At 35.6% G+C, this 24,194-nt stretch overlaps 1 protein-coding gene across 2 annotated transcripts; it reads left to right on the forward strand.

Annotated features, from left to right (window-relative positions):
• Nucleotides 1-15,814: 15,814 nt before the first annotated feature.
• On the forward strand, nucleotides 15,815-23,023 carry th (tyrosine hydroxylase). Of its 2 annotated transcripts, XM_053479441.1 has the most exons (13): nucleotides 15,815-15,926; nucleotides 16,431-16,637; nucleotides 17,463-17,637; nucleotides 17,765-17,853; nucleotides 17,930-17,997; nucleotides 18,099-18,149; nucleotides 18,552-18,697; nucleotides 19,314-19,449; nucleotides 19,599-19,668; nucleotides 19,771-19,827; nucleotides 21,254-21,349; nucleotides 21,723-21,856; nucleotides 21,977-23,023. In XM_053479441.1, the coding sequence occupies exons 1-13, from the start codon at nucleotides 15,843-15,845 to the stop codon at nucleotides 22,134-22,136; spliced, it is 1,473 nt and encodes a 490-aa protein (XP_053335416.1). In that variant the 5' UTR covers nucleotides 15,815-15,842; the 3' UTR covers nucleotides 22,137-23,023. The 2 variants fall into 2 exon arrangements, with proteins under 2 accessions (XP_053335416.1, XP_053335423.1); XM_053479448.1 differs by lacking the exon at nucleotides 21,977-23,023 and having other exon boundaries at nucleotides 21,736-21,850.
• The last annotated feature ends 1,171 nt before the right edge of the window (nucleotides 23,024-24,194 follow it).

Raw genomic sequence — 24,194 nt, forward strand, 5'->3', positions numbered from 1 at the left:
TGTGTAGAGACATGGTTTGGTGTGGAAGAACTTAAGTGTCTTCAACTCCACTGAACGCCTGGAACACCACCAGCATCCCAGGCCCTCTCACCTGACATCAGTAGCTAAATTTATTAATTCTCTTGTGGCTGATTCAACATAATTCATAATTCAAAGGCACGCTCCAGGATCTAGTGTAAAGCCTTCCCAGGACAGTAAAGTATAAAAAAAGAGAATAGAATATAAAGTATAAAAAAATAAATCTGGAATTGGATGTTCAACAAGCACATATTTTTCGTCTTTATCTCATCTTTAGTATTTTATCCTTTAAAACGCTTTTCCGAAGGCTTCTGATATGACTGGTGCACGGAATCGCAAAATGCAGCTCAACGTCTCACCACAAGAGGGCGCTCTGTACCACAAGAGGTCTCATTTATTTACAAAGTCTCTCTCTCTCTCTATATATATATATATAGTGTAAAGCAAATCAAGGTGTATTTTATGACAGATTAAAGTATTATTATAAAGATTTTCTTTATAATATATACTTTTTATATTTGTAATTTACAGTATTTGAAATGTAAGTGTTATTCAAAAGAAAGTGTAACTCAAGTGTTTATAACACTCCCTGTTCCAGGATGTTAAGGTGTATCTACAGTATTAGATATAATTTAATCTGGATATTAACAAAAATAAATCTTCATGATGACACAGAGGAAAGGCATGGTAAAAGAGAGGGGCTAAAAAATTTTCTCTTAAGTGATTCTCTATGATATTTAATAGGTTATGCAGCATCTTTCTCTCCACAACCAACTCCAAAGGAGTCAGCGCATTGAATTCCCTAAGGACATGAGGTAGCCTTGATGATCATCTTTTCAGTTTGGTGGTATCATCGATTCTGATGCTGTTATACTTCACTAGCCACAACAGACGAAAACGGAATCTGTGCTTCCTTTAAGAAGTAGAGTCTCTTCTGTTCCTTCCTGTAGAACACATCCATGTTACATTTCTAGTCGAGTTTGTCATCAAGGTGGACTTTAAGGTATCTGTAGTTTTCGATTACTGCCACTTCCTCTCTCAGAATGGAATTGAAAATGGATTTTGAGGTAGTTTTGGTCCTCCAAAAATCCACAACCGTCTGATTGGTCTTGGCCACATTCGCCAGCTGGTGGTTGCTCCCACACGACTCTGCAAAGCTGAGCACCAGGCCTCTGTATTCCACCTGATATCACTCACTGACACATCTCACAACTGCTGAGTCATCTGAAAACCTCTGCACATGAGTTGCATTATAAGCCTGAGGTGTGCTGGGTGGAGAAGAAAGCTGACAGGACTATCCCTTGTGGAGCTCCTTTGCTACTGACCACTCTTTCAGACACACATCAGCCTTACAAACTTGTGGTATGTGGTATCACAAACTTTCTGATAGTTTCTAGAAGTTGTGGAAGCATTGTCCTGCATCTCATGAAATTCTCTCTCAAAAAAGACCGGATTGTGTTAACAGCATGGAGAGATTAAGTGCAGCTTGCTTTGTCTAGATGAGAACAAGCTGGCTTAAGAAGGGTATTTCAAAATTTCAAGAATTCTATTTGTCACATACATGGTTGTACAAGTACAACAGTAGTGAAATGCAAGACGAATTTCAGACTGTCCAAATAAAAAAAAGGTTTGGTTGTACAAAATAAAAGTAGACTAAGGAAAAAATTAAGTAAATTATATACAATATGGTATAAATATAAAATTATAATGAATTTGGTTGTACAAAAAATTAAACCAGAGCAATGATATTAGATACAGATACAGATAAAGTGACTGTGTAAAAGAGATTATGTGAAGCATTTGTCAGTCATTGTTTGGGTTGAGTATTTATTGCCCACATAGCCTGGTGAAAAAAGCTATTGTTCAGTCTTTCAGTTTGTGCCCTGAGATAGTCTCTCACCAGATGGAAGCCACTGAAACAGATAATTATTAGGGTGGTGAATGTCTTTAATAATGCACTGTCCCCTCGACCTGCATCTGATGTAAATGTCCTGTTGATCATGCAATACAGTCCTGGTGATGCGCTTCGCACACCTGATCACTCAAGTCCCTTTTGTCCTGGGAGCTTACCAGACCGTAATATTTCCAGAGACAGATTAGATGATCAAGGTGTAAAAGGTTTTACGTAAGTGTTTTGTAAGAATCAGTATACAATAATTACAATAATCATCACAATAATTTGTTCAAAAATGTAAAATAATTAAATCATAAATAAACAAAGTGTGCATAAAGTAGGCCCAAATAGGCCAATATCTGGGGAAAGGGAATTAATAAAGTAGAAGAAATTGACTGACTCCAACTCCACTGAACACCTGGAACACTGACAGCGCCCCGGCCCTCTCACCTAACACAACATATTAATGTTTTATGTTTTGTTTTTGGACATAATTCACCAAAGGCACGCACCAGGATCTAGTGTAAAGCCTTCCCAGAACAGTAAAGTATGAAAAAGAATAAAGAATAAAAGAATAAATCTGCAATTGGATGTTCCACAAGCACATATTTTTGTGCATACGCAATATTTGGCTTCTAAATTACGAAAGACTGGGGTTCTTATCTCATCTTTAGTATTTTATCCTGCACAAAACGCTTTTCGAAAGGCTTCTGAGACAAACAGGGGCACGGAATCGCGAAATGCAGCTCCACGTCTCACCATAAGAGGGCGCTCCGTACAACAAGAGGCCTCAAAGTCAGAGTCTGCTTTATTGTCGATTCTACTAGGTGTACAGTACATACATATAGAGAATTTAAATTATGTTACTCTCAGTCTCTTACAAACAACACTAAGTACAAAAAATACAACGTAAAAAAAACAAAATATAAAAAAAATAATAATAACCACTTAAATAACAAACTAAGATCATAACAGTAATAAAGAGTTACTTAATCTGTCCTGCAAAAAGGGTCTGGTCTATTTACAAGTGTAAATCAGATCAAGGTGTATTTTATAACATATTAAGGTATAAGTATAAATATTTCCTTTATATACTTTACTTTTTATATTATGTACTGCTGTACTTTGAGTCATCTGAAAACCTCTGCACATGACATGACACAAGTTGTATTGAAAGAGTTGTTCTAGGTGGAGAAGAAAGCTGAGAGGACTATCCCCTCTATAGCTCATGTGCTACTGACCACTCTTTCAGACACACTTCCCCACAGCCTTAGAAACTTGTGGTATGTGGTAATTTAGCAAATTTGTCATTTACAGTATTTGAAATGTAAGTGTTATTCAAAAGAAATTGAAACTCAAGTGTTTATACCACATATACTGCTCCAGGATGTTACGGTGTATCTATAAGATATCAACTAATCTGGATATTAACAAAATAAATCTTCATGATGACACAGAAGAAATACTTGCTTGATGGCCGTTTGTCAGAGTGGGTCTAAAGAATTCTCTCTTGAGCGATTCCCCATGATTTAATAGTTTATATAGCATCTTGCTCTCCACAACCAACTCCAAAGGCTTCAGAGCATTGAGTTCCCTAAGGACATGGGCATGGGCGTCACTAGGCCATTTTTAGAGGGGCTTTACCCCCCTAACATTTGTACTCAGCCCCCCTAAAAATTCTCCATAAACTTCACACAAATTGCTGGTCGCCCTTCGTCCCCTTTAAATTTGATATGAAAGCGGCGGCTCCTTTCCCCCCCCCCCCCCCCCCCCCCCCCCCCCCCTTCAATTCGCCATCACAGAGGGAGGATTAAAGCAAGGTGTGTGTTTTTCGATAAATTGTTATATCTGCATCAGTGCAGTCCCTTCTCATAAATAAAGTTTACAAAATGTCATGAGGGATTAATCAGTTAAATATTCTCTGTGTTCACCCTCATCACACCAGCTGTTTCCTCTAGTGAAAATGAAGCCCTTAATACATCCTCTATTAACCTATAGTCTACTTTATAAAACAATCATGCCGTCGCTGTTTTAATTGGAAAACCTCACTGTCTATATAAAACATTGCACTGTGCTTATGGCATTAATTACCATAGAGTTATACACTTAAATTATTAAAATAGTGACAGACAGCATCAGTGCACTTTTTTTTAACTGCATAGCAGTGAGATTTACAGAGATAGAAAAATACATTTTTGTAATAAGTGTATTGTATTAAATAATGTCCCAAATACATTTATTAGCCTTAGAATAGGGTTTTTGTCACTTTAATTAAAAAAAAAGTTACTTTTGTTAACTAAAAGTAACAAAAAAAGAATGCTATTAAAAGATGCTTTGTTTATTAACATTCAAACAATGTTTGTCTATATTAATGAATTTGAATAAATAGCCTATATTCCCCCCCATATTCCTATATTTCTATATTTTGTAATATTTTTATTATGCCCCTATTTGTACAGTTTGTTTATTTTACTAGTAACATTTATTTTCTTTTGTATTTCATTTCTTTTTATTAATATTTATTCCTTATATATAGTTTTTATTTTATTTTTTTAGGTCACCGGCGGTCGTACAAGCATTTCACTGCATATCGTACTGTGTATGACTGTGTATGTGACAAATAAAATTTGAATTTGAATTTGATAAGTAGCTATGAAATTTTACGAGGTTGAATAGAAAACCTACTGTCTTATTTATGTAGCTAAAATACTAAATTAAACTAGGTAACATGATTATCAAAGTTTTAATATTTATATTTAACTGTAGATGGAAGGTTTTTCAAGTCACATGAAAGAAAAAAAGATGTTCTATTCTTACCTAAGTTCTTTCTAAGTTTAAAGTTATATGCTGTTTTCTGGTTACATTTTTCTAATTGTACCTGTACATAGAAAAAAGTTGATAGAGTAAAAAGAGTGTGTGATCGAGAAGACTCATTTGAGTACTGATTCTAAACAAGCCAAATATGTGTTAAACATCTATGGGGCTGAGCCCCCTTTAACTGAAATCCTAGAAACGCCCCTGGACATGAGCTAGCCTTGCTGATCATCTTTTCAGTTTGCTGGTATCACCGATTCTGATGCTGCTATACTGCCCTAGACTCAGCAGACTCGGAAAATATTTGCAACATCGTTTGCAAACAAAATCTGTGCTTTCTCAGGAAGTAGAGTTTGTTCTGTCCCTTCCTGTAGAACACCTCCATATTACATTTCTAGTCCAGTCTGTCGTCAAGGTGGACTCTGAGGTATCTTCCACAGCACCAGAACCTTCTCCTGACTAAGATTAAACAGCTGCTGTAGCATCATACATACTGTAGCAGGTCAACACAAGCTTTCAGGACTCTGGAGCAGATGGCATCAGAACCTGCAGCCTTGTTGTGGTTCAGTTTCTCCACCTGGTCTCTTAAGTAAAGAGGGGGTGAGGGGCGGAGGGAACGTTGTATGTTGCTGGTTGTGGTGGAATAAAGGGACAGGGATTGCTATATCCCTGTGTTGAAATACATTTCAGTCAACAGTCTAAACAGTCCAGTGTGTTAAAATGATTCTATTTACACTTATGATAAAAGTGTTTTGTAAGGATCTGTATACAATAATTACAATAATAATCAAAGTAATCTGTTAAAAAATATTAAATAATTAAATCGTAAATAAACAAAGTGTGTATAAACTGCATGTCCATATAGACCAATATCAATATACAGTTGCTGTAAGGTATAATCTAAGTGCATAGTGGTTATCTTTTTTTTTCATTTTCTTGTAAGTAGTTTTCTTTTTGAATAAAAATAAAAATAAATAAATAAATAAATAAATAAAAATATTTCCAAGAAGCCTATTCCAGGTGGTATGCTCACCTAAAGATTGTAACTATTTTCTTCGTCATTAATGTCTGGGTACATCTCTGTAGGAGCTGGCTTTTTGTTCCTGGCTGGGCAAATGTCATCTATAATTACAATTCACATGCAAAACTAAAATGTCAAACACACATCAATATCGTAGTAACCTGGAACATGTAAGGAATAAAACACAGTTGTTTGTGCAGTTATAAGAAAACAATCAATGACAGGATGTTTTGATGTGCCCAGATGAACATTTTCTATGACAGTACTTCCTGAAGTGTTTCATTCCTCCTTTAGAGCAGTGATTTCTTTTTATTTAACCAATAACAACGGATCTATGGAAATCATAAGATTAAACACTGTGCAAAAACCTATGACTAACACTAAAGACTCCTTCTAAAAAAAAAGCCAAATAAATGTCTACTTTTAGAAACATTTGCCATGGCAACAGTTATCAACCTTTTTTTTAATTAAATAAGAGTATGTCTTAATCAATTCATTTTTAGACATATATTATTTGGATAATGTTTGTTAGAATGAGTACATTATATATAATATTATCGTTTAGACTGCATTCAGAACAAGTTTTATGCCAATTATATTTAATCAACCATTTATGCCAATCAGATTCAAGAACTACATTTGACAACACTAGGGTACGAGTATGTATAAAAATGTCCTAAAAACAAAAATTTCCTAAAAATAATTTAGGATGATCTCTTATTTCCTTTTTTGCAGGTGATATTTAGCTAAAAGCAGTTATTTAAGCAGAGACTCTCTCTCTGCCTCTTTCTCTAATTCAAGCAAAATTAATTCCAGAAGCATGCTTTAATACGAAGCACTTTTATATCAAAGTGAATTTCCCCGTAAGACATAATGGAAACTCAGAAGATTCGTTCCACCAATTGTATACCAAGGTACTCGCAATCCAAGGTTTTCATTTTACTTACCGTTTATACCGCCTTATCCTGTATGCAGGGTGGCTGGGGGTCCTGGAGCCTATCCCAGGAGTCATAAGACGGGGTACACCCTGGACAGAGTGCCAATCCATCGCAGGGCACACACATACACCCACTAACTCACACACTATGGACAATTTGGATAATTATTTATTTATTTATTTTATTTTCTAAATTTCTTAGAGAACTGACTACCTGGATGTCTGTTCCTCTGTGCAGGGCCTATCTAAAATTCACAACATAAACCAAGGCTAATTGAAAAAAAAAAAGATAATAATGAAATACAATTTAGTAAAAAAAAAAAAAAAAAGTAAAGAAAAAAACCCTTAAACTGATTAGTTAGTTGCATATTTGGATGTTTATAAGCAATAAAGGTTATACAACTGGACTGTTACAGGTATAAGTGACTATAATATTGGACTATAGAGAAGAAGCAGGTTGTGCTGTTTAGGTTGATATGTTCAGTAGAGTTCCCTCGCTGCTCCCTTTTTCCTCTTTCACCTCTCCTCCCTGTCCTTGCTGTCTGATAGGCAGTGCCAGTGTCTAGCAGTGGAGAGGAAGTGACAGGCTCTTCAGCCTGGAGGCCATGAGCATGGTGTTTCTGGATAAGCTCTTGCATGGTCTGACATTTAGCAATAGCTTTGTGCTCAAACAAAAGATCAGATGGAATTGTACAAGGTTTAGGGTCAGCTTTTTAAAGGGTCGTTTGGATGTTCTAGTGGTTGTAGGACGTTGGTACACCATGTAGTAAAAGATTGCATGGTTTATCCATAACAATTTAAATCTAAACATGATTTTATTAATGTTAAAGAAGTACCTTTCTTTTGCATTTTCCTATACACTATGTCTGTAGTCTCCTGTGTGATTACCACAGCCAAGATATATATTTTTTCTGCAAACCTGTTTACTGAAGAGTTATAACAGCACATCTTTTTTCCTGCACACTGGTCACCATAATCATTTATTAGAATATGTTTACAGTGTTGACTGAACAGGAGTCACCTCAGCAAATATGGCTGTTATGTGTTGGTCCCATTGCTCAGTCGGTTCTCTCCTTTAATACCCTGATCAAACTTTCACTGGCCTCACATTTATGATCATTATGTCATAACAAAATAGTCAGCCTTTCCATCAAGCATTCATATACTCAATCCCTTTTCCACTTAAGAAAAATCCCCAGCTGTATTTGACACCATGGTGACAGTGTTACATTGTTATCTTCTGCAATAACCATCTGTGACAGTATCCTTTCCACTGTGAAGGACAAGGCTTGTTTGATTTGAGGGGTGTAATTTGTAAACAACAAGACGGCCTGATGTGCGTGGTGTGACGTTTTTGGCAGATGCATAATAAGAGACACCTGCAAGCTGCTGTGGTCCCTTTCAGTGAGCAGACTGCCACCCAACTTGCGTAACTTAGTTTACGACCCTCTGTTTTCTGCACACAGAGGAGGCATATGCAGCACCCTAAAGAGCTACAAGGACAAATAATAGTGTAAATCCAAACAATGATGGAGCCTTTTTGTAAGACAAAAGCTGTTTTGCAAAAGAGTTGGTTAAATGGTGTGTGAATGGTATTTGCACTACACGGGTGCTGAAGAGTGATAACAGCCATCGGAAGTTCACCCCAATTAAGTGTCTTCGCAGGTTTTTTTTTACTTTATGTTTGGACCTGTTTAAAGGAGTTAATTAGTGTGGTCAGACATTGTATCTTGTCACAAATAGACATAAATGCACCTGGCGCCTTCATAATCCTAAAAAGCACTGGTAAGCTGCTTGACCCCTTTCTCCACAGGCTAGTTAGGAACACACTCAGACAAGTGTAGAGACATGCATACATGCACATATCCAGTCATGCCTATTTTGAGAAACAGTGGGACGTATATATTCAGTGTTTTGATTGGTTTTGATGCTTTCCATAATATCATAGCAAATTAGAATTGATTTTTAACAAAGTGGTCAAACTTTGCATTAATGAAAAACAGGACATCAAGTAAATGCATCCTGCCTCTGCATCCCTGTCTATCTATTAGGCGCCTCTCAGTGTACGTCCAACGTAATGGGCTGTGTGTGTTGCTTGATGAGGCCCTAAAACACTTGTGTGAGTTCAGGGGGGCGGCTGCACAGATGCCTGCCACAGCTGCAGCCATTATCCAGGGGAAGTGACCATCATCGACAAGCCAGACCGTGTGTGTCACATCTACGTCACAACCCCAGCACGAGCTGCTTTCTGAAGTGTCATTGATCTGGTCTTATGGGAGCCTTAGCTGTCCAGTCACGTCAAGTTTCAAAAGCAATTTCCTCATATCAACCACAACAAGTGATTTCAAACATAACATCTTGCTTGGATTGTTTTGTGTTATAATTCAAAAACCTTTCACAGCAAACCTCAGAAATCTCTGAAATAGTGCGCTCTACCTGGTTATTTTTCACAATTTTACTAGTCATTCAAAATGCTAAATTTGACCAAAATACCTCCATGGATTTCACTAGTCTGACTATGGGGAGGAAATTAACATAAAACTTTATGAAATGTAAACCTTATATGTAAATATTTAGCAGATACATTTAAGCACAGCCATCGTCTATAGGTAGCAATCAGGATCGCTAACCTTGTTGCTAGTTAGATGACAAACCTAGCATACTACTGAAATCCCAAGACAATATGGGTACGTCAGCTAGGCTGCTAATGTTATCCTTTTTTGTATACTGTAAAGTTGGGTTTTTTGTTTTAAAGTTTTGAAAACCAAAGTTTTAAATTCAATTTGTTACTTAACATATATTTGTTAAGTTATTGTTAAGAAATTTTTTTCTCAAATATTGATCACATTGTTGGATTAGTTGAGTCAATAAGATCAAAAGTGTAAAAACTACACAGTAATTATTTAAGCAGCTTTTACAACACACAACTTCCTTATACTTTCAAATGCTTATTAGACAAGGGGTATTGCAACGTTGCTGGCTTTATTAACTTGTTAAAGCCACATCTTTCTAGCATTCAGACATTCCTTACTTTTATGTTAATGTTCCTCAATACATCATTTAGACATACTCATGACATCGCCTAATCTCACTCACTCATAGAATTTATCGCTTTGTACTGTATATAGGGTTGTGGGAAGTCTGGAGATTATCCCAGGAGACCTACTGTAGGGTACGAGGTGGGGTACACCCTGGACGGGGTGCTAATCCTTCAAATGTGGCTGCCTAATCTTTTGTGTTAATACTGTATGTTTGCGTGTCACTTAGTCTTGGACTAGGTCTAACCTAATACTTGCCTATGCAGTGTTTCCAGCAACATCACCAATGTTCATTTGCATGAAAAAGAATGCATGTCCAAATGGGATTTCCTTGAGTAATTTTCTTGATCACTACTTCCTTTATTTAAGTGAATTATTACTGCAGTAGTATTAATGTTCCTCAAATTCGAAAGCATGTCCTTATTCCACTGCTACACATAATTGTGTTCAGCAACTCAATTTAAAATAATTGATTATACTTTTTTTTTCAGATAAAATTCCTAGCCCTGAATCCACTTTAAAATAAACTATTTATTGGAAAATCAGTGCTGTCAGTTTAACAGTGGTTAAGGTGCACTGATAGGTCTTGTCTTAGGGGTGGAAACTCAGCAACACAATCAATAGCCCACTTCCTTTGGGAGGGAAAAACAGAGATTTGTTTCTGTGAAAAATGTCAAACATTACCTCAGGGAAGGGAGATAAAAAACAAAGGTATTAAATTCTACCCTCCTTGTTTCTGTTATTTTCTGCTATCGCAAAATCTTCTTGTAAAGTGGAACTGAAAGATTCAAAAACAGATGAAGGTAGTAAGAGCAGAAAAGGGGCTGCGTGTGCTGACGTGGGAAAATGTCAGAGTTTAATTAGAAAGTGTGTCAGTGAGATATGGGTGCTCCTAATTACCACGTCCTGCTCTAGACTGCCCTCCAGCAGGCACTACACATGGAGCCATTAGGAAAGGTAAATTTAATAAAGCGTTCACTCCCAAAGAAAATGTGGGCCTAATGTGGGTTGTGTGGAGTCTTCTTGCGCTCCAGCATCGCCTGCAGGTAAAAGCTGTAACACTCATTAGCGGTCTACTACATGTTCACTTGAATATTTTTTTTCTTGCAATTTAATGCTATGTGAATGTTTTTAAGTACAGTATTATAAATATTAAAATTGTATATTAGATTATAGGTATAACATTTGCATCCTAAATGTTGTAGAACAACAATATCTTTTGCTATTAATTAGCAAATATATAAAATATATTTATTAAGTAAATCAGGTATTTAATAAGACACATTTCCTGAAATTTCACATCTGGGGGAATCTGGCAACATATACCATCATTCATTCATTCATTCATTCATTCATTCTTTTTTAGAAAACAATTTATTCTGGTCAAGGTGGTGAAGGATATCAGGAACACTAGAACCAGTCCATTGCAGTGTACCATAAACACACAGTCAAATTCTCATTACCACCTAGTTCATGTTGTGGTCGGCTACCTACTGTCATATGTTTGGGAGGAGAAAACCATGGAACTAAGAGGAATTTCACATAAATATAGACAATTTTTTTTCATAAACAGTAACCCAAACTCAGGATTGAGTTTGTGCTTCATTATTAACATTTTTTTACATTTATTAAATAACATCATGTTGTACTCTATATCAGTTTAATACATTTAATATTGTGGAACATTCAAGATATTTCTATTTAGCCATTATAACTTTACTGTACACATTGCTTCCATCTTGCTTTTTTCCCCTTTAGATAATCAGCATGCAAGACGTCATGTTGCTGAGAAATTGCAAAGTCCTTGGTTCTGTAGACTTTCCTGTGTCAAAATATCTAAATTGACAGCTTTTTCTCTTGACTATTTCAAAATAGCTCTTCCGTCTACTCCGTCATAAAAGTCCCTGTGTAAGTTGTGATTATAAAAAAAGCACATTAACTTTAAATTTACAAGGGCAATGTCATAGCTAATTTTCTAAACAATCAGAAGTGATAAATCAACACCATAGTGCAATAGGGTTTGTATAATTCATATTCTCACAGGTGCCAAGACGTGGTCTGGGTAAGTTAGCCATGACTCAAGCTTCGCCAGTACGCCTCACTGAGCATCCGTCCTCAGAACACTCAGCCACCTCTGACAAATTACATGTGTAAAAAGTAATGAAAGTGCACTCTACATGATTAGCCACTTTGTTTGGCAGCTGTATTTTGACACACTGCAAAGCAAATGGGTAATTACCTTCACTCCACATCACATTTAACAGAAAGGACAGAGCAAAGCATTTACTTTAATTCTGTAGTTACTTGGGAGGCAACTGATTTTGTGACACTGTCACATCAAAGTTTTTATTTAATATCTAAATGTTACAAATTAATATTTAAGCATTATATTTGTAAATAAGACATTACCATTGTTGCAAAAGTACTAAACAAGACACAAAAAAGGAATGGTGTTCTTCTCTTTTCGTAAGGAATAAAAGAGTGGATTGGTGGCAAAGCCTGATCAAATGAGAATGCACTCAGTAGTCTGCATTTGCGCCCTGGGCTATGGGGAATAAAAGTCAGATAGCTGTTTACAGGGGTTAGATCGTGCTGCACTTCATATGGCCTGTGACTGTGAGGAAACATAAACACACAATATTGTTCTGCCTGTAACAGGGACCAGACTGCTTTTACGTATGGGGAACATTGGGGCCCAATAGAGCATTTCAAGAGGTTCTTGAGGAGGATAAAAAAAAAACATCAAGGCATTTTAGTGGTGGGAACTAACGGCAGTTAGTGATGCCTTAGGTAGGCTGTCATTTTAAGTATTATTATTATTATTATTTTATATATATATAAATGTGTCCACATGGGTTTTTGATCATTTATTATTACTACGTGATTGAATGTGAAAACAGTAAAATATTTGTTACCAATGATTTTCATAAAAACAACTGAAACACTAAATGCTCAATAGACAAAAAACAACAACAACAACAACAACAACAAAAAAAAAACAGAATTGTGGAGGATGAGGAATAATCACCCAGCTGGGCGCGTGCTGCAATTACACAGTCTGACAATTATACACTGAAAGCGAGCCGCAGAGCACAATGTGAGGAGGACGCTACCGGGGAATCAATACATAATTGCGATAATTGTGTGCCTTGTGCCAGGGAACCTCTGTAACTTTCAGAAAAAAGAAAGATAAAGAGAAATGAATAAACAGTGAATGATTGATAATGGACAGAGGGACGTCATTTCATCACTGTAGCCATTTGTATGAAAACCTGTGTGTGCTGAGTCACCTCACCCAGAGGAAAGAACTTTCTCCTTAACAATCAGACATGTGATATTTGCAAATCTTTTCAAATAAAAAATAATTATAATGTCCTTTCTCTTGCAGATTTAAGGTTACATGTCTCAAATCACCTTCATTTATTTTGTTCAGAAAATCCTTTTGGATTTTGGAAGCATATAGTAGCATATTATAACCACACATTTTTTGTTACATTAAAAAAATCATGGCTCCAATCATATTTCAGCTTAATAGTTGTAAGGTTTGACATTATAATGCATATAAATCTTACTCGTCTAAATATACAGGATAGCTCAATAGTATGGTCAATAGGCAAAATATTATTTGAATATAAATTATAGCAATTTCAAAAGTCAAGTGGTGTTAGGTCTGGTTCTATTCAATCTTTTATTAGTTTGAGTGTTATCTTGGGTCTTAAATCCGAATAAAAAATTACATATAAGACAAATGCCTTCACCCATGTAAATTACTTTTAAAATATTTATAGGGTCCTTGTGAGACACCACACTTTTTTTATAATGTACTGTACAATATATTGTACTACTATCATTGTGTACTGTGCTTGTAGTCTTCTATTTTTTACACCTTTGTTCATCATAACTCCCTGTTTGATGTGAACACCTCACATAATAATAATAATAATAATAATAATAATAATAATAATAATAATAATAATAATAAAATTAAAAAATCTAATTTATATATTTATAGTAAATATTTAGTAAATTAAACTCCAGAAAACAGTAAATTAGTCATTAATGAGAAGTAAGTTTATGCATCTCAGTAAGGTTGTCAGTAAGAAAAAACAATAAACTAAAAATAAATTACATTTAAAGTCATAATTCCTACCTATTCTCAAGGTGAAAACGTATCTCGTTTCGGCATATTGTCAGTCTGTGTTATATCTAATTTTATTTCTCTGTCTTCCTGAATAAAGGGATCATTTTTGTAAAGAGAGCCCTGGGCCACATGACTACACTTTAGCCTTTCTACAGTGAACCCTGCAACGTGCTAACCTCTGCTCATTCAAGTAGCTATACCATAACAACAGTGACAATAACTAGTTCATGTGTCTGGCTTCATATGTCAGGACTGTAAAATCAGAATCACACTCAGAAGTTACAATTAGTCCTGCTACAATACAGACATGGTAACAATGACAACAACAACAGCTACAACAAAACAATACATATATAAATAACTATATATATGCTCTTATATATAAGAGCACAACACACACACTCACACACTATGGGTAATTAGGAAATGACAGTTAGCCTAACCTGTATGTCTTTAAATAGTGGGAGGAAACCAAGTACCTGGAGGAAACCCAACCAGGGTTGAACTTGCAAACTCCACAGACACAGTCCTGAAATAGAACTTGAAACGCTCACCCCTGGGGTATGAGGCCATAGTGTAAACCACTATACCACTGTGCTGCCAGGTCTTAATAATAAGAATAAGAATAATTGCAAAGGTGGTGGTTAATAAGACTGGTGCCATTACCTGGTGCTATCTTCCCATTTAATGGGAAATTCAAATAACTCTGTTGCGCTGATGACAAAATCATTTATGCCTAATTTTCTTCCGGGGATTAATAAAGTTTTTGATTAATCTCCTGTATGTCCTAAGGAATATCCTGTATGTCCCAAGGAGTATCTTTGGCAGAGAATTAGTCTATTTGCTTAGTTACTATCCTGGTAAGCTTCCTCTGTTAGATTAAACCAGAAGCAAACAGAAGTGGTGTTATTATACCTCACTGGTTTTGTGGAAATAAACTACTTTAAAAAAGCCATGTATGGTAATTGATGTTACTTGACACTGGTTTGAAAGTGTCTATGAATTAACTTAAAAGAGCTCTGTAGCTTTCTCACTTGTACACAGCTTTTGCAGCTTCAGCCTTGTTGCCTCTGATGGAGTAAGGTGAATCATCAAGTGGTTTGAGTTCCCTAAGGGGGTCATATTATTCTCCGCTGGAGATAAAACTCCGGTTAGTGGTACAGGGACCCTGCAATGCTTTATTTGAAATCGAATTTGGCAGGCTGGATGGGAATGGATGTTCAATTGAGCTTAGAAAGTGACTTAATTTTCGATGGCCTTTAGTCCTATGAGGAACATTTTCATAATGGAGAAGATATTAAACTTACTGGCGCTACTTGTGTAACAGTGTTGTATAAAAATGAAAAATAATTATGTGATTGTAATTTGAAATTTACATTTAAAGATATAACATAAATAGTTATATCATAATAAAGATGAGAGAGAGAGAGAGAGAGAGAGAGAGAGAGAGATTAATTAAACACAAGCACATCAAAGTGCAAATTTGACAATGTAATATTTAAAAAGAGAAATCTTTTTGCCAGTTATTAAGTAGGGGCATTAATTCTATTAACTTTGATTACTAAATTAAATTTAGTAATAATAATAATAATAATAATAATAATAATAATAATAATAATATGATGGTATAATTAATATTTCGTTTGCAAAATGATTTCCTCATTTGAGCTACAATCAGCTGATAATGGTATTTTGAGAATTATAAAAACAGTTTTTCAAACATGTCTTACTGATCACTGATAAGTCAATTTTTTGCTCATCAATAACTGCAAAATGGCAAAGGACGCAGGGCTAATGGGATTAAGTGAAAGAAGAGCAGGGGTGTGAGAGGCTATAAAGTGTTTGACGACGAAAATGTGGGGCTCTGGGTTTGACGTCAGTAAAGAGAAATTGCCTGTATAAATATGGGGCTTAGGCAGCCACTGATGGAAAAGCACACCAGCGTTGCCGAGACATCTCCGAGCTTCTGAACGGCGACAATGTCTAATTCAACCAGTTCCACTTCCTCCACCAAAAGCATGAGGAGAGCTGGCTCTGAACTGGAACGATCCGACTCCATCACGGTAAGCGAAGAATCCCTTACCTATACAACACACCAGAAAGTCATAGATATCATACAGATTACTAGATTGCGAGCCATTGAAGACGCGCATCATTTCCAGCCAAAGCGCACCGCGTGGAGATAAAATAGTACAAAAAGGAAAGAGAGAAAGAGAGAGAGAGAGAAATCTTATCAGCTGACCTGAGGTCCCCGAAGGCACCATAGCAGAAAACAAACAAACAAACAAACAAAAACTTAAATAATTAGATGATGATAATTCTCTTAAGTCAAGTTATGATCTCAAAAAAACTTTACACTAAAATGCACCTTAAATATAAATAGATTATATATTTAAGGGTATATATATATACACACACACCTCATGCCAGGTGGAAGAGTTTTCTATGCTGGATAACCATAGACAATATTTTAAACAAGGTATTTACTTTGACATGAAATACAGTACTTTCTATGAGCACGTCCCATGACTCAGTCCCGAGTTGTGTGTCTCTGTGCTCTGCTGCAGTCTCAGCGGTTCGTGGGGCGCAGACAGAGTCTGATCGAGGACGCGCGGAAGGAGAGGGAAGCGGCGGCGGCGGCGGCGGCTGAAGCGGCGGATGTGAGCGACCACATCGTGTTTGAGGAGGACGATGGAAAAGCGCTGCTTAACCTCTTCTTCACCCTGAGAGGCTCCAAAGCTCCGGCCCTCTCTCGCACTCTCAAGGTCTTCGAGGTAGGTACAACTCCATACACGGGAAAAAAAAATCTCAGACGCACGCCTTTCACCTTTTTACCCTAATACCCGAGGAAAAAAACTTATTCATCAAGGTATTTCCTGTATATAATTGTTTAAACGTTGTGCATGCAATATGTCTTACAGTTTTAAAGATTTTTAGGATTTGGACATCAAAAATGAAATTCATTATCCAACATAGAACAAACAACCTCAAACTGTTATTTCTCTTGGTACTATGGTAGTGCCATGAAGGTGAGAAATGTTTGTTCTTAGCTTTTACATTCAAATGAATTTAAAGTACATGGTGTATCTTTAAAGCTTTACTACCACATGTGCCTTTCTTGGTAAAATATAAAACATTTACAAATTGATTACAAAAGATTGACACAGAAGAAGTTTCCTTAATACTACACCAACACTAAAGAATAAAATCAACCTGCTGACTCCTGTCTGAATTAATGATTGAAATAAAAGTGCAATATGAGTGATTTAAAAATTTAAAAAATACATTTATTTAGACATAAAAAAGCTAAAGTTGCTAATGTATTCTATAAGGCTTTTTATTTATGTCTGAAATAGCATATTCTATAAATGGAATAAATATAAGCTTTAAACTATTGGCGAAAAAAATAAGGTATATTATTTATACGTCTTAATGGACTTTTAATTATTATACATGCTCAGGAAATGTACAAATATACATCTTTTAATAATTTATTTACTGTATATTATGCATGCTTACAATTTTTACTGACCTTAAATATGCATCACTCATTTATTAGTGCTCTTTAATGAGAATATATTTTTTCTTGTTATTTACAGACCTTTGAGGCTAAGATGCACCATATTGAGACCAGGCCGTGCCGTAAACCTAAAGATGGCCTACCGGACTTGGATTATTTTGTGCGCTGTGAGGTTCATCTATCAGATGTAAATACACTCATCAGTTCTTTGAGAAGGATTGCAGATGATGTCAGGACCACTAAAGAGGTGAAATGTAAGCACTTGGCATTTGCATATACTATTACAACCTGCATTTAATATCATACTTTTAGAACTCTGGGTGGAATGCTTTATTATAATGTGTATTATAATATCTGTTTCATTCACTCTATTCTCTCAAGTTCACTGGTTTCCAAAGAAAATTGCAGAACTGGATAGATGCCATCACCTGGTGACAAAATTTGATCCAGACTTGGATCAGGATCATCCTGTGGGTAAATTTGTTATGCATGATAAGAACTCTCACTGTATTCCAAAGATCTTATGACACAGTTTCTTTCCTGTAGGGATTCACCGACCCTGTTTACAGAAAACGACGAAAAGAGATTGGGGAGATTGCTTTCAAGTATAAGCAGTAAGTCAAGACCAGACCGTAGCTACCATCATACTTTCTCCCTATTTTTCTCTGTATATGCAATTAATTAAATCTAAAAAATATAATTTGCCTCTTTTCAGTGGGGAGGCCATCCCTAAAGTGGAGTACACACAAGAGGAAACTGAAACTTGGTATGTGTCCTTAAATAGATATTTAAATCAAGACTGTGGCATTAAATTTGCACAAATGTTGTTTCTCCAGGGATATGTTTCCAGATACGTTGATTTGATACATTTTGTTTTTTCCTCCATGGCCGCATGCTGTGATAACTCAATCTCTGTCAGAACATGCTGCACAACTTTAAGAGAATTGGTTTACGCAGTACAAATCAGGTCAACTTGTGGGGCCATTATGTTAGCATGTTTCGGTCTGTGTAAGTCTTAAATTTAATATGGACAATATTATTATAAACTGGCTTGCACCTACGGTACGACAAGTGAAGGCGAAGAAGTCAAATGTGTTTGTGAGTGTTACATACCTAAGAATCTGACCTTGGATTCTAAATGTTATGGTGTGTGTGTTTGTGTTGACAGGAGAGAGGTCTACACTACCCTCAGAGAACTGTACACCACCCATGCGTGTAATGAGCATTTAGAGGCTTTTAGACTGCTGGAGAAACACAGTGTTTACAGCCCTAATAGCATCCCTCAACTAGAGGACGTCTCATGCTTTTTGAAAGGTGTTGAGCAGATTATCACAACTTGTTGTTATGAAATGTTTCTATGTTTTTCCTTGTTATTTATCCTGCTCCCTATTAGTCAAGAATATAAAGCTGAATATTAAATGTGGAGTATGAATTGTAATTTGGAATATCAAATGCACTGAAAGTAAAACTGAATACTGCTATTTAAAACTGATTGGAAAGTGTACATACTATACGCTTATATTGGTTTAGTGGATTTTGAATAAATAAGGCAAACAAAAATAGGTAAATAAATGAAAAACAGTATATTAGCAACATATGGGGAAAACATATGAATGTATGTATTGTCATTTTTTATTTTCAGACCTACTTCTGTTTAGCCCGTGTATAAAATAATGGACAAATAATAGACATGATCTCCTTCAGATCATGCCTGGAGATTGAAAGACCCATGAAAAACACTTTCTTCTTGATTTTAGCGTATGATATTTCTACTATTTCAATTTAAAAGCTTTTTGGGTATTATATAAAGTTTTCTTAGGATCATAAGGAATCTGCTCAATCTGTGTTTTTTATTTATTTATTTCTATTCTATTGCAGAAATGACAACATAAAATCATTTTATCCACTGAAATTTTTTCTGTGTATTCAGAGCGTACAGGATTCCAACTGAGGCCTGTGGCAGGTCTTCTGTCAGCTCGAGATTTTTTGGCCAGTCTGGCATTTCGTGTGTTCCAGTGTACACAGTATATTCGGCATGCCTCTTCACCCATGCACTCCCCTGAACCGTAAGAAGACATGGCATCCTTAGGCTGAATTTCTCATTACTTCAGATCATGTCTTCCCAAACTTTTGTTCTTAAAACTACACTCTTAAATATATTAATAAATGCAAGTAGAATCTGTCTATCTGACCATGGTCATGTTTTTGTTTGTAGGGACTGTGTGCATGAACTCCTGGGACATGTTCCTATGCTGGCTGATAAAACATTTGCTCAGTTTTCCCAGGTGAATCTGTTAAGCAGTATTTTTGTGACCTGTTCTAAAAGTATTTTTTCCTGGAGGTGATGTATAGAGAGTGAAAAATGTCTGAAATGTCTGTATTTGCAGAATATTGGTCTTGCCTCTCTTGGTGCCTCTGAGGATGACATTGAGAAATTGTCAACAGTGAGTATTTTATTGCTTATAGGAAAGTGTGTATGTGTGTGTGTAAGAGAGAGAGAGAGAGAGAGAGAGAGAGAGAAATAAATAAATAATTAAATAATAAATAATTAAATATTATGTGTCACTATAAAACAAAGATTGCTTCAAAAATAATATTAAACTAAGCATTTATATATAAAATCCACTATTGAAAGCAATTAACAGTATTAATTAAACATAGTCATCATTACATGTAAACACACAGGCTGCATAATTATTTGCGTAAAAATCAATGAATAAAAGCAGTGCTATTATTTAATCGCAACAGGCTGCGAAATAGAACAGGTATTATACTCATAGTTTAGAATTTATGCAGAGTTTTTCTTTAATTAAGTATTTATTATAATTAAGTAACATTTAAGGTACTAAATACATATTGGCAAACAGCTTCTTAATAGTATTATTTGCCACAATTTGTTGTTAACCTAGATAAATATGATTGAATACAAAATGCTACATTTAATAGTTAAAGCACATTGGGCACATTGAAATATCTCTTAAAGTAATGGCAATGTGATTTTTATTTTTATGAAATCATGCAGCCCAAGTAGAAAATGCATCAATGGACCAAGCAAAGAAATTAAAACTGGGTCACAAAGGCAAAGAAATAGCACAAATACACACAATCAAATGTTTTTATGGTTGTCTTCAGTAGTTACTGTGACCAGAAAAAAAAAATCTGCTTATTTTGTCAGTACTACAGCTTTATTCACATTTTCTGGTAGTGGTAATGTTTACCCTTTGTAAAAGTAATGATACCCAAATACACATTTAAAAAAAAATTGTCATTGACCTATGCTAAGTTGCCGGCAAGTATCTGTGCTGCTTGGGTTTAAAGGGTGCTAGTTTACTGTCATACAAAATTTTTCTGTAAACTTTGTTGTTGTTGTTGTTGTTGTACACAGTATAACAACATTATCATTGACGATGCTGCTGCTGCTGCCCATAGACATGTAAAAACTGGAATCCATTTTTTGCTTCAATAATGCATGAGTTAAAAAATAAACATTTAATATAATGTTTTTGCTTATTTCAAAATGTGGCTTTTGCACAGTATCGAATACATATACATTTTTTACTTTTCTACAGCTAAGAGTAAACACTTGCCTAAGCATATAATAAGAGTGTTGATCTTCAAACACAGTTCAAGATTTATGGCTAACTTCTGGATAGTGCCCTCTCAGACTGACCAAACTTTTTCATTTCTGGGCATGATTAATGCTTATATAGTCAAATAACCAAATATTCAAAGTAGTTATAATATGTCATAATAGTCAACAACATCATAAAACTATGGATGATTAATTAATTAGTTAATAAATCTGTATTTTAGGATTTCAATGAGCTCTGGTGACTGTGTTTATGTGCTTGTGTATGTGTGCATTTTCAGCTCTATTGGTTCACAGTGGAGTTTGGTCTCTGTAAGCAGGGTGACACAGTGAAAGCTTATGGAGCAGGACTTCTTTCCTCCTACGGTGAACTTGTGGTAAGTGTCCTTTATCATAGTCCAATTGAATATGTCATGCAAAAATATACCACAACACTGATGAATACTTGAATGTGAACAATTAGAAGGTATTGATTAATGTTCAAGGCAAATCACAGGTTTATATTGTTCTAATAGTTTTTTTTTTCTGTCGTTACTGTTAGTTTGGATGAAAGTGGTCCTTATAAGCCTAAGAAAAAACTCCTTTTTTAACAGCAGAAATATTTAGACATGCTGAAATGTTTTTCTTCATATTAGTTTTTTTTTCAAAAGATGAAAAAAAAACGCTACTATTAACTCATTAACACCATTGTGTTTTATTCCTTAGTTAGTTTAATTAACTATTTTAATTAGTGTTTTTGTTTCTCACAAGCACTCACTTTCAGACGAAACAGAGAGACGAGAGTTTGAACCAGACACTGTAGCTGTTCAGCCATACCAAGATCAGACCTACCAGTCTGTCTATTTCGTATCAGAGAGTTTTTCTGATGCTAAAGACAAAATGAGGTAAAAAGAAACATTGATAGATGTAATATTTAACAATAATTTATACATCACCAATGATTCAATGACATTTGATAAAATATAATCTGTTCTACATATATTTGCTTGCATTTTTATTGACAGAATGTATTCAATGAAGATTAAGAGGCCATTTTCAGTGCGTTTTGACCCTTACACAAACAGCATAGAAGTTCTTGACAACCCATTGAAGATCAGAGGAGGACTGGAGTCACTGAAAGATGAACTGAAGATCCTTGCAGATGCCTTGAGTGTACTGGCCTGAGTTGACCAGTTTATACCACCTGCTGTTCTGACTCTCAATGTTTACTATGTGGCACTGTTTTTTACATTGTGTTTGTTGTACTTTTCTGCTGCAGCTAAACGTGTTGGTTTTAAAAAAGCTCAGTGGCAACAAAATGACCTCATGCTGGAATTTGTTTCCAAAGACCTTACTTTTATTTTTCTGTTAAAAAGACTCTCTCATATCAAATAATTGAAACCCTAATTTAGAAGACACAGTGGCTTAGTGGTTAGGAATGTCACCTTATACCTGCAGGGTCTGGGTTCAATTCCTGGCCAGATTCGATTCCTGCCTCTGTGTGCATGGAGTTGGCATGTTTCTCCCTGTGCTTGGTGGGTTTCCTCTGTGTACTCCGGTTTCCTTCCACTATTCAAACAGTGCATATTAGGTTAATCGGCAATCCCAAGTTGCTCGTAGTGTGTGTGTGTGTGTGTGTGAGGGTATGTATGTACTCTGCGATGACTTGGCACCCTGTGCCCTAAGTTTCCTGGGATAGACAGCAGACCCCTTGACCCTGTACACAGGATAAAGCGGTATAGACAATGAGTGAATAAGACCTAATATATACAAATTATATGTGCGGTATATTATTATTCAGTATATTATCAGCATATGTGTAAAAAAAATCTTGCTTACAGCTTGTTTAATTGTGCTTTTTTTCTAATTGTGAATCTAAACAAGACTGACAAGAGCAGTAAAATCTGTTTTAGTAGCACAGTAATTATGCTTGAGCTATTATTTGCAGGTGGATGCATGTTTTGCATTATAGTGGCTGATATCAAATGGCATTTTGGCTCTAATTGCATTGAGGCAATCAGGTGCTAGTATTACAACAACAGTAATTATCAATATCATATACAATTAAACTATTTGAAATGGCTGAGCACATGTGTTTTCTTATTCACTTACAAAAATATATAAATTAGTAATGCTAACCAACTCACCTCAAACATTAGTAGTTAGCACTGTCACTTTCCACCTCCGGGGTTGGGAGTTGTAATCTCACCAATAGCCTGTGGCCATGTGTCAGATTGGTTTACACATTGCCTGTGTGTATGTATTTGTGTTTGTGTGTGTGTGTGTGTGTGTGTGTGTGTGTGTGTAGCTGGCACAAAGCTATGGGTCATTGCAACCAACTATTTTCAGAAAGACAGACATTTATTATGGACAAATGTTGAGGATCTCTAACACTATTCCAAAAGATTAAAAATACTATAATCTGTAGATTTTTATTTCACTTGTCAACAGGCTTGTCTATTTTCATTTCTTAAGTGACTGGTGATGATTTATTTTACTCTGTCCAGCTCTTTCACACTCACCTTTATATACTCTGTTTAAACAAATCAGGTCAAGGCTCCAGGTTTCATGCTAATGCCAATCTCATCACCACTGTAATTGTTATTTCACAGATCCTTATCTATCTGAGCTAAGTCGTTGCTTTAACTATGTACCTCTGCATTTTCTTTAGGAACTTTGAATCCAATGATTGTTGTTCCCACAATTTCTATTCTAAATTTCTCATTAGTATAAGAGTAGGCATTGCCAGAAAATAGTGAGTGAAAAAAGAAGACCTTGTTGTGTTGTTTTTGGGCCCCTTTATAGCTGAGATAAAAAGTTCATTAGTCTAAGTAAAAAAAAAACAGCAGGCACATCCATTAACTTTACTTATATTTAATACCTTGAATGCATTTGTATCTTTAACATGTCCTAAATTTATATCTGAGAAAGAAAAAGCAAGTCTACTAAATATGAGGGTCATTCAAGTCAAACTGGGACTTGTGGTAAAATTTAACATGAATGAATGTGTAAACCAACTGACATTTATAGACTCCAAACACAAAACTGTGAAGAGACTCTTAGCCAAAGTAAAGCATTCAAATGGCGCAACTGTTTTAAGAAAGGCCGCACGATTGACAATCCTGGCTGAGGTGGCTCGTAACCCACTGCAGTCGTTAACATGAACATTCAGTGAGTGTTTGTCACCAACTTGTTAATAAGATGCATCTGTCTGTGGTAACTGTACACAATCATTTATGAACA

This window comes from Clarias gariepinus, chromosome 2, assembly GCF_024256425.1.
Source record: "Clarias gariepinus isolate MV-2021 ecotype Netherlands chromosome 2, CGAR_prim_01v2, whole genome shotgun sequence".
Lineage (NCBI taxonomy): Eukaryota > Metazoa > Chordata > Actinopteri > Siluriformes > Clariidae > Clarias > Clarias gariepinus.

What these genes read in the sequence shown, in the direction of transcription:
- th (XM_053479441.1), top strand. Translation starts at nt 15,843, where the DNA reads ATGTCTAATTCAACCAGTTCCACTTCCTCCACCAAAAGCATGAGGAGA. An exon ending in CCCATGCACTCCCCTGAACC is followed by an intron (nt 19,450 to 19,598) that starts GTAAGAAGACAT and finishes TTTTGTTTGTAG; the next exon opens with GGACTGTGTGCATGAACTCC. An exon ending in CCTCCTACGGTGAACTTGTG is followed by an intron (nt 21,350 to 21,722) that starts GTAAGTGTCCTT and finishes GTTTCTCACAAG; the next exon opens with CACTCACTTTCAGACGAAAC.